This window comes from Schistocerca nitens, chromosome 4 (assembly GCF_023898315.1).
Source record: "Schistocerca nitens isolate TAMUIC-IGC-003100 chromosome 4, iqSchNite1.1, whole genome shotgun sequence".
NCBI lineage: Eukaryota > Metazoa > Arthropoda > Insecta > Orthoptera > Acrididae > Schistocerca > Schistocerca nitens.
This window is the reverse complement of record NC_064617.1, coordinates 334085590-334097287: the sequence shown is the minus strand read 5'-3', so window position 1 is coordinate 334097287 and position 11698 is coordinate 334085590. Positions and strand designations below refer to the sequence as shown.

Sequence of the window (11698 nt, the reverse complement as noted above, 5' to 3'; positions counted from 1 at the left end):
ACACAACTATATACTGCACATTTACTCCAGAACGTGTAGGCAAAGACAGTGATGTGCTCGATGGATGTCTTACCACTCTGGTAATGTTGCAGATTTGTCAGTTGTCACTCATTTCCAGTTCACTGCTGTACTTGTGCTACATTCTCAGTTGCAACACCATACATGAGCTCCTTGAGAGGGCCCCAAAGGTGGAAGTCCATGGGGTTAAGATCCCGAGATCTGGCTGGCCAAGAAAATGGTCCTCCATGACGTATTCACTTATCAGGACAAGCAACATTGAGACAGTCTCTTGCCTCCAGACTGAAATGTGCAGGGGCACCTTCATGCATAAACCACAAGTTGCTTCGTGTAGATTGTGGGATATCATGAAGGAGAGCACACATTTCATGTTCCAAAAACTGTTGGTACACACTGCCAGTCAGGTGCTGTGGAACAAAATGCAGTCTGCGTAACTGGTTGTCCACTGTACCATACCAAATATTCACTGCAAAACAATGTTGAGATCCGTGTACTGTAGATTCTCACATGCCTACAAGTGCATGCTATAAATGTTCGAATAATGGATAAGCAGCATGGTGCTCGAGTCACTGATAGAAATTCTGATGAGCAGGGTAGTCTACAGGTGTCAGCTGCTGTACCTTCTGTAGGTGAAATGAGTGGAATTAGTGTCTACAAAGCAGGTGTCATACCGTTGATTGAGAAACCCCTACAGTCGCAATTGTATGACAGCTACATTTGGTAGGATCTTCATCTATTATTTCATGGCGTTCTCAACACACACTCCATCCAGTTGTGGTCTACCTAACTGTGGTGCACCACAAATGACGTATTCTCTTGAAGGTCTCTCCACAATGGTGAAAATCTGATGCTGTGGTCCTCATCTGTTTGGAAATATTCCCATTTACCATCATCTTGCTGATTGTGCATTGCCTTCTGCTGTGCTGAAAAGGAGGTGCTTACCCACGTATTCATTGCTTGAGTACACCATTGTATTGCACAAAATGACTGCAGTTTGTGATCTACGGACACAATGAATCTACATAGTACATCCGGTGCTGCTATGCTACAACAGCGCCGTAGAGTACAATGGACGACACCCAAGTTAAGTAAACAGAGTCATTTCGTATCAGAACCAACCGAGCAATGATGAGGAGTGTTCAAAGCGATATTGTATGTTTTATGTTAACCGGGGACCTAGAAACGATGGAGAGGCACCGTCCCCTCCACAGCTGCAGTGGTCCACAACCCCACGACGACTATCACAGTCCACTTCACCCCTCTGCCATCCCTCACCGAACCCAGGGTTATTGTGTGGTTCAGCCCCTGGTGGACCCCCCCCCCCCCTCCAGCCACAGGGAACGTCACACACCAGACGAGTGTAGCCCCTATGTTTGCGTGGTAGAGTAGTGGAGGTGTACATGTACGTGGAGAACTTGTTTGCGCAGGAATCGTCGACATAGTGTAGCTGAGGCGGAATAAGGGGAACCAGCCCGAATTCGCTGAGGCAGATGGAAAACCGCCTGAAAACCATGCGCAGACTGGCCGGCCCACCGGACCTCGACACAAGTCGACCGGGCGGATTCGTACCAGGGATCAGGCACTCCTTCCCACTCCGGAAAGCCGTGTGTTAGACCGCTCGGCTAATCTGCCGGGCTCAAAGCGATATTAGTCAATGTGCAGGTGAGTACGACACGACAAAAGTCTGTAGTAGCCCACAGTGTAACATCAACCACAAACGACATTGTGCATCGTAACTCGGAAATAAAGCAGTTTGAGACAAAACTTTATTTAACATTTTATTCTTATTTTGATGTATACATTGCATCCAGAAAGTGTGTAGAGTTACTTTTGAACCACGGTGTATAAGCACCGACATGTAGGTAATGGGTTAGTGTGGCCCTCGAATGCAAACTTTCTGATCACCCCTTATATTACGGCGTGTTGATACATAAAGCACTTGGGAATCAATCACGAGAAATTAAATAAAGTAATAGGTGTAAAAAACAGCCGAAGGGGAACGTTTATAAAGCCTTTTGGAAATTTAGATCGCAAGAGATGAAATTTCTAGAAAGTAAATAATGGAAATGTGTAGATCAGTGTTTCTCTTCATTGCTTTTCTTTCCTTGGCGTGGGTGGCCAGCAGACTGACGACTGCACAGAGAAGTGGAAATATAATTGGTAAAATACGACGATAGGAGAAACAAGGATGTTAATTATATTTTACAAGGCGAAAACTGCAATACCGTGTGGCCAGGTGCTGCACAAGTGATCATCACAAAATATACTTGTAAGAATCAGCGTCACTTTTTCTTAAATATGCCACCAAAGAAACCTTCCGAAGCGGCTGCCGTCTGCTCCAGTTGGACGACGTTGGCGACCGCCGTGCAGAACTCCTCGGCAGCTGCGCTCTCGTCGACGCCGAGTAGGCGGCGTGCAGAGAGCAGCAGCAGCGGCGGCGCGTGGGCCGGCCCGGCGGTCCCCACGCGCAGGCCGCGCGCCGCGCACAGCCGGCGCAGCGCGCGCTGGTCGCGCGACAGCCGCGGGAGGCGCGCGCGCGCGGTCAGGGTCAGCGCGCAGCCGAGCGCGCACGGCCGCGCCGCCACGAAGCCCAGCCGGCGGTCGCGCGCGAAGCCGTCGGACGCGGCCGCCGACAGCCGCGCGAGCGCGCGCTCCAGCCGCGCCGCGCAGTCGGCCGGCCTGCGCGCGCGCACCACCACCCGCAGGTGCTCCTGCACGTTCAGCCAGACGGCCGCCTCGCCGTCGGCGCTGAGGAAGACGCCGCGCCCGTGCGGCCAGTGCGGTCCGTTGATCAGACTGGCGGAGCCCACAGTCTGCGCCGGCGGCAGCGGAATGGCCAGTCCCTCGGCGCGGAGCCGTGCCAGAAGGTCACCCCTCCCGTCGAGCACGTCTTGTAGAGTGACGTAGATGCCGTCCGAAACGTCGCCTCCCTCCAGGGCACCGCCCTCCAGCTCGTTCAGAAATTTACGCTCGACCATTTCCAGCTCCGACAGCGTCATACCGAGAGGCAGGGGCAACCCGTCCAGGTTTCGACAGACCTCCCCGGTGCAGTCTCGCACGCACTTGCCGGAAGAGTCGACGTCCGGGAGCGTGAGTAGGGCGTCGTCTCCCTCTCGGAGGTCTCGGTCGCTACGGAACGAAGAAGGGGGATGGTCTGCGGGCACCTGGTGAGGTCCGGCCAATACGTGGAGTTCGCACGCGAGGGGTACCATCAGCTCCGCGAACACGGCGTAAGACTCGGCGTCCGGAGCGAGCGCGCCGCCGCACAGGTAGACGGCTTCGTCCAGCTGGTCGGGGTCGGGAGGCGGACCGTTCCCGGCGGCGGCGGCGGCCGTGACGGCGGCGTCGCGGCGCGCGGCGGGCCAGATGACGTCGAGGAGGCAGTGGTCGCGGCGCGTCTGACGCCGGCTCAGCTGCTGGAAGCGCTGCGGCGGCAGGTGTCTGCGCGCGGCCAGCGCCACGTCCAGCTGCTGGTAGCAGCGCAGCAGCGCGCGCGCCGTCTCCTCCTCCAGGTCGCGCCGCGAGCTCACGCGGTCGGGACTGCCCACTGCGCGCATCCAAACGACACAGTCTCAGCATCGCGCCTACTAGAGCGTTGCACGCGCGTCGCAGACCCGAGTGGTATGCATTCGGCTGCGGTGTGCTTCACTGCAGGGCAAATAAACCTGGCGTAGCTAGCGAAGTTATCGAAGTTACCTCACCTAACGACAAAGCCTCTGCGCAGTTTGCGTGGCCGTACGAGTATACCCGGTTGTGCGTATAATGCGAAGTTGTGGTATATAAATGTTCCGTGCACTTTCTTTAAGGTTTATTCACACTTCATTTCGTGGAACAGAATGTCTCGATATCCTGCAATGCATTAGAGATGGCAGAAGAGGTTGGGAGGTGACGCAATGGGATGTGAAGGGAGAAAATGGGGCTCACGAGAATTACAGGCCTCGCAACGGGCTTGTAATGTCACATTATTGGTCTTGCCCACCATGTTTCGCAAACTCTCGGCTCCTTGCAGGGCCCACGGGAAATCGACATGGCAATGAAAATATACTCACTATACATTTTACGTTGTCATTGCTATCGAAAGTCTGCATGCATTTAAACACGGAGTCAGTAATAATTAAACTCGCTAAACAGTTACTCTCTTCTCGCCGGAGATGGCTGCTACCACTCGTAAGACCTGTGTCACATACTTTGACACAGCAGCCTGTCTTTCTCATGTGCTTTGAAGGGAAAGTACTGACGTTGACGTTGGTGGGGGAGGAGAGCGGAGGGGGTGCATCATCTGCTGAAACCGTAATTTAGCCTATTCTCAAAACACTCAATTACAACACAGTAATCAGATTTGTGCTCTTGCTTCTTTATAGTTTTTATTTTATTGTTTGACATGTTTTTGTAACACACTGCAAATCTTTCATGACGATTTAGACATTTTCTCCACGAGCGTTCTTTTACAAAAGAGGCCAAATATCCAAAACAGACAGATTACGTTTATTAATTTCTGGTCAAAAATAAAGCTTACACTTCTGTTTAGTTGTCACTCTTCTCATTGGTTTGATGACGCCACGAGTCCTCTCCTTTGCTGCCCTCTTCATCTCAGAGTAGCACTCACAACTTACATCCAATTATTTGTTGGATGTATTCAGATCCCTGTCTTCCCTTACTGTTCCTACCCTCTACAGCTCCCTCCAGTACCATTCCTGATGTAACATATGTCGTATCATTCTGTCCCTTCTCTTGTCAGCGTTTCTGTATGTTCCTTCCTTTGGGAATAACCTTATCGCTCCTTTCTTCATCAGCCAACCTAATTTTCAACATTCTTATGCAGCATCACATCTCAAACGCTTCGATTCTCATCTGCTACGGTTTTCCCGCTCTCAGTATTCACTGCCGTACAATGCTGTGCTCCAACCGTACATTCTCAGAAATTTCTTCCTCAAATTAAGGCCTATGTTTGATACTGGCAGACTTCTCTTGGCCAGGGATGCTCTCTTTGCCAGTGCTAGTGTAGTTTTATATTCTCCTTGATCCATCCGTCAAGGGATTATTTTGCTTCCAAAGTAGCAGAATTCCATAAGTTCGTCTTCTCCATGACTGTCAACTTTGACGTTAAGTTTCCCATTAATTTCGTTTCTGCTATTGCTTATTACCTTTGTCTTTTTCCAGTTTACTCTCAATCCATATTCCGTACTCACTAGACTGTTCATTCCATCCAACAGATCCTGTAAGTCTTCTTCACATTCACTCAGGTTACCAATTTTGTTCCTAGGAAGCACAAAAAATTAAAAAAATCAATGAATAAAGCAAAAGGGTCAACGTATTGGCTTCTAAACTTTATTCAAAGTGTGTTTGTATTCATTTTCTCTAGAAGTGTCGGTGATTTCAAATGTCTGGACGACACCTTGCCCGTTATTTTCCTGTAATGTGTGTCCACAGCTTTTATAAATTTTCTAAACACTGGAAGTAAGATGAAATACTGTAAAACCCTCTTCCTGTTGCTGTATTTCACAGCTGTTTACCTTTCAAACTTTGTCAGGGACATCCGTTATGAATTTATCTTTGGTCACTAATAAATCTCATCATTGCTAGTGCCTTTATTCTGATACTATATTCCCACATCTTCTATCTTGGATGGTATCTCATAATCCCACTTTCACCAATTGATACTGGGCTAAACTAAATGATGTTGTGTTTACGTTCTTTCTAGTGCCAACACACGACCATTTGACAGTGACGTCGGCTCCTGTTGATGCCCAGTGTGAATCCACCTCTAGAAAGACCTCGCGGGATGGGCTCACTGCCGCTCTTGATTTCGGCTCGCAGACGCAGTGCTCTAGTGCTTACTTGTCTGTGGGAGTTATGGGCTCAGGTGTTAGTAGTGTGCTGATAGTCTCCAGTTGCCAGTCAGTATCTTTTGCATTGTTCGCATTCGGTGCGCGTTCATGAGGTCGCAGAAAAACGCCAGGGATGACAAGCCTCACCTATGACACTTTTTCTCTGGTTCGTCTTCTGGGCTGTCATCTAACTTGACAGCGGACTTGCTATTAAGGTAACTGTTTTAACTGTCGCTGTGTAGAAACTATCAATGGACGGAGATAAGACTTCGTAGAAAAAAAGCAAGTTACACATTTCGTTGTTTCTTCCGAAACTATCAATAGACGGAGATAAGACTTTGTAGAATCAGCCGCAGAAAAAAAGCAAGTGACATACTTCATTCATTCTTCCTTCTAGCTATCCAACTTATTCTAAATGATGGAAAGAAAGTGCGATGGAGAGAAAGGATGGAAAGAATACGTTAGATGGATAGAGCCAAAATTACACTACTGGCCATTAAAATTGCTACACCACGAAGATGACGTTCTACAGAAGCGAAATTTAACCGACAGGAAGAAGAAGCTGTGATATGCAAATGATTAGGTTTTCACACAAGGTTGGCGCCGGTGGCAACACCTACAACGTGCTGACATGAGGAAAGTTTCCAACCGATTTCTCATAAACAAACAGCAGTTGACTGGCGTTGTCTGGTGAAACTTTGTTGAGATGCCTCGTGTAAGGAGGAGAAATGCGTACCATCACGTTTCAGACGTTGATAAAGGTCGGATTGTAGCCTATCGTGATTGCGGTTTATCGTATCGCGACATTGCTGCTCGCGTTGGTCGAGATCCAATGGCTGTTAGCAGAATATGGTATCGGTGGGTTCAGGAGGGTAATACGGAACGCCGTGCTGGATCCCAACGGCCTCGTATCACTAGCAGTCGAGATGACAGGCATCTTATCCGCATGGCTGTAACGGATCGTGCAGCCACGTCTCGATCGCTGAGTCAACAGATGGGGACGTTTGCAAGACAACGACCATCTGCACGAACAGTTCGACGACGTTTGCAGCAGCATGGACTATGAGCTCGGAGACCATGGCTGCGCCTACCCTTGACGCTGCATCACAGACAGGAGCGCCTGCGGTGGTGTACTCAACGACGAACCTGGGTGCACTAATGGTTAAACGTAATTTTTTCGGATAAACTCAGGTTCTGTTTACAGCATCATGATGGTCGCATCCGTGTTTGGCGACATCGCTGTGAACGCACATTGGAAGTGTGTATTCGTCATCGCCATACTGGCGTATCACCCGGCGTGATGGTATGGGATGTCATTGGTTACACGTCTCGGTCACCTCTTGTTCGCATTGACGGCACTTTGAACAGTGGACGTTGCATTTCAGATGTGTTACTACCCGTGGCTCTACCCTTCATTCGATCCCTGCGAAACCCTACATTTCAGCAGGATAATGCACGACCGCATGTTGCAGGTCCTGTACGGGCCTTTCTGGATACAGAAAATGTCCTACTGCTGCCCTGGCCAGCACATTCTCGAGATCTCTCACCAACTGAAATGTCTGGTCAATGGTGGCGTGCAACTGGCTCGTCACAATACTTACTACTCACTACTCTTGATGAACTGTGGTATCGTGTTGAAGCTGCATGGGCAGCTGTACCTGTACACGCCATTCAAGCTCTGACTCAATGCCCAGGCGTATCAAGGCCGTTATTACGGCCAGAGGTGGTTGTTCTGGGTACTGATTTCTCAGGATCTATACACCCAAACTGCGTGAAAATGTAATCACATGTCAGCTCTAGTATAATATATTTGTCCAATGAATACCCGTTTATCATCTACATTTCTTCTTGGTGTAGCAATTTTAATGGTCAGTAGTGTAAGAAGGTCTCCGAAGAGTGTATGAGTAATGACAATTACTGAGTGTAATAAAACGAAGGAGTAGAAGCTGGATAGCTTATATATTAATATAGAAGGAAGGTCTTATAAAAACAAAAGGGATGTGTAAGGGAAGAGGAAACGACAGAGGAAGATATTTCAGAACCTAGAAGACGTACTTGATTGTAGTACATACTGCAGCATTAAGGATGATGCGATAGGCTGCCTGAAATAGAGACGCAAATTACCCGCGAACATAGCAGAAAACTGATGATGATGATGATAAAATTTCAGTTCCGTATTACGATATGGGAAAACGTAGTGTACTCTCAACGCTGTGTAAAATTTGAAGTATTGTATGACTCCACGAATGAGGTCCTTGTAAATTCAACGTAAGTTCAGACTGACCAAACACGGTGTAGGAAATCAACTGTGACCTTTTTCAAGTGAACCAAGCCAGTAATTTCCTTAAATAGTTTATGGCAACGACAGATAATCTAAATCTGGACGGGAATTTGAATGCTGGACCTTCACAGTTGTGTCCTTTGCCCTCTGACACCTCACTTGATGAATGTTGCAATTATTTTGGGGTCTTCAGAGGGGAGGATGGGAGAGGGGAGGCAGTTGCGACTCTGTTACCCATAGTAATGCCTTTGCTTATCCAGTGTGGAAAGGTATGAAACAAAACAGATTGTTATATAGCAGTTACGATGTACCAACAAACGATGCCCTCTGCTATATTGGAAAACAGTTGTGGAAATGAAGGTTCTTGCGGTGTAGTGATGCCGCCATGTGGTGTGGCAATATAATGGCAACTCTATCGATGAATTCCTCGACCACCTAAACAACACTAAAAAAAAAAGATCAGTTTCACCATAGGCATTGACAAGACATGTACATGTATAGGAAAACCCTTATGGCATTCTGCAAATGTGAACCTCCCGCCGGAGGTTCGAGTCCTCCCTTGGGCATGGGTGTGGGTGTTGTCCTTAGCGATATGTTAGTTTAAGTAGTGTGTAAGTCTAGGGACCGATGACCTCAGCAGTTTGGTCCCTTAGGAATTCACACATATTTGAACATTTTTTGCGATGTGAGGTGTACAGAAAACCCACTCATACGAACCTACATTTCCCAGCTATAGGAAAAACCTGATGGTGTTCTGCGATGTGAACCTCCTGCCGGAGGTTTGAGTCCTCCCTTGGGCATGGGCGTGGGTGTTGTCCTTAGCGTTATGTTTGTTTAAGTAGTGTGTAAGTCTAGGGACCGATGACCTTAGCAGTTTGGTCCCTTAGGAATTCAGCCGGCTGGGGTGGCCGAGCGGTTCTAGGCGCTACAGTCTGGAACCGCGCGGCCTCTACGGTCGCAGGTTCGAATCCTGCCTCGGGCATTGGTGTGTGTGATGTCCTTAGGTTAGTTAGGTTTAAGTAGTTCTAAGTTCTAGGGGACTGATGACCTCAGAAGTTAAGTCCCATAGTGCTCAGAGCCATTTGAACCATTCGAACCTTAGGAATTCACACATATTTGAACATTTTTTGCGATGTGAGGTGTACAGAAAACCCACTCATATGAACCTACATTTCCGAGCTACAACCTGCCATCACTCAAGACAGTGAACTACACTCCTGGAAATTGAAATAAGAACACCGTGAATTCATTGTCCCAGGAAGGGGAAACTTTATTGACACATTCCTGGGGTCAGATACATCACATGATCACACTGACAGAACAACAGGCACATAGACACAGGCAACAGAGCATGCACAATGTCGGCACTAGTACAGTGTATATCCACCTTTCGCAGCAATGCAGGCTGCTATTCTCCCATGGAGACGATCGTAGAGATGCTGGATGTAGTCCTGTGGAACGGCTTGCCATGCCATTTCCACCTGGCGCCTCAGTTGGACCAGCGTTTGTGCTGGACGTGCAGACCGCGTGAGACGACGCTTCATCCAGTCCCAAACATGCTCAATGGGGGACAGATCCGGAGATCTTGCTGGCCAGGGTAGTTGACTTACACCTTCTAGAGCACGTTGGGTGGCACGGGATACATGCGGACGTGCATTGTCCTGTTGGAACAGCAAGTTCCCTTGCCGGTCTAGGAATGGTAGTACGATGGGTTCGATGACGGTTTGGATTTACCGTGCACTATTCAGTGTCCCCTCGACGATCACCAGTGGTGTACGGCCAGTGTAGGAGATCGCTCCCCACACCATGATGCCGGGTGTTGGCCCTGTGTGCCTCGGTCGAATGCAGTCCTGATTGTGGCGCTCACCTGCACGGCGCCAAACGCGCATACGACCATCATTGGCACCAAGGCAGAAGCGACTCTCATCGCTGAAGACGACACGTCTCCATTCGTCCCTCCATTCACGCCTGTCGCGACACCACTGGAGGCGGGCTGCACGATGTTGGGGCGTGAGCGGAAGACGGCCTAACGGTGTGCAGGACCGTAGCCCAGCTTCATGGAGACGGTTGCGAATGGTCCTCGCCGATACCCCAGGAGCAACAGTGTTCCTAATTTGCTGGGAAGTGGCGGTGCGGTCCCCTACGGCACTGCGTAGGATCCTACGGTCTTGGCGTGCATCCGTGCATCGCTGCGGTCCGGTCCCAGGTCGACGGGCACGTGCACCTTCCGCCGACCACTGGCGACAACATCGATGTACTGTGGAGTCCTCACGCCCCACGTGTTGAGCAATTTGGCGGTACGTCCACCCGGCCTCCCGCATGCCCACTATACGCCCTCGCTCAAAGTCCGTCAACTGCACATACGGTTCACGTCCACGCTGTCGCGGCATGCTACCAGTGTTAAAGACTGCGATGGAGCTCCGTATGCCACGGCAAACTGGCTGACACTGACGGCGGCGGTGCACAAATGCTGCGCAGCTAGCGCCATTCGACGGCCAACACCGCGGTTCCTGGTGTGTCCGCTGTGCCGTGCGTGTGATCATTGCTTGTACAGCCCTCTCGCAGTGTCCGGGGCAAGTATGGTGGGTCTGACACACCGGTGTCAATGTGTTCTTTTTTCCATTTCCAGGAGTGTATTTGTCTTACTTTGTTGAGACACAGGACGAAGACTGCATGTGACAAGGACGACCTACCAAAGGAAAGGGATCCTCTATAAAATGCTTTGCTTCCAGTGGCTATAAGAGGGAAGATATTAAGTAGCTGAAGGCACCGACATATACTAGTGTTGCCTATAAAGTAATGCACCGCATTTTTTTCTTCAACAATCCTTTCTTCTTCTTGTTACGAATGGGCCTACTTTGGACCACGCTTGTTCAACTGTTAGGCTTTGATCTTTGCCCAGTACTGTTGTATCTTCTGCCGGCGTAACTCCTTCCTTTCTTCTGTCCAGGGGGTACTTTTCTTCGACGCTTTTCCTGAAATCTTCGGACTTCCTTCAGGGTGTGTCTTACAGACTGTCTGTTCTGGAGATCAATTATTCCCAGTTCTTTAATGTGCTTCTAAGCTTCTGTCACCCAAGTGGTGCGAACCTTCTTGTTTTGCGAGAAGGTGAACAGATGGTTGGTCAATCTGCTTGGAGGCAATTTTGCAACATGGCTGTAGAAAGATACCCTTCTGTTTCTTGCACACTCAGAGAACCTCTCGATATGTTCGTAGAGCTCCGAGTTATGCCTCATTCTGAATTCCCCAGCTTCTTGTACCTGGCCTAGGATCTTCCTGAGGATTCTCCTCTCTCTGACTTCCAATTTCTCCACAGGGCTTCTGGTTGTATGACTGATTGTTGTGCTTCAGTTTCAGGCTGCGTGACAGGCATTTCTTGTTGTAGGTGTTCATAGTCAGTCGATAGGCTAGTTCCAACACGTTGACTCTCATGAATAATGACGTTTTTTCTGATAAGTTGGGTGCAATCCATTCGCCGAGATAAATTTCTCACTCCTTTTGATCTCTCCCTCGTCTAGTAACATGTCTTTGTTAGCTTCTTTGATGTTGGTGAAGAACTCTGTTTTCACCA

General features: G+C 49.1%; 1 protein-coding gene across 1 annotated transcript in view; it reads right to left on the bottom strand.

Annotated features, from left to right (window-relative positions):
- Positions 1-2300: 2300 nt before the first annotated feature.
- The window catches only part of LOC126252289 (uncharacterized), a 485958-nt gene continuing 476560 nt past the window's right edge, over positions 2301-11698 (bottom strand). Inside the window, exon 15 of the mRNA XM_049953169.1 lies at positions 2301-3565. Coding sequence (XP_049809126.1) covers positions 2301-3565 — 1265 coding nt within the window. The remainder of the gene's footprint in view (positions 3566-11698) is intronic.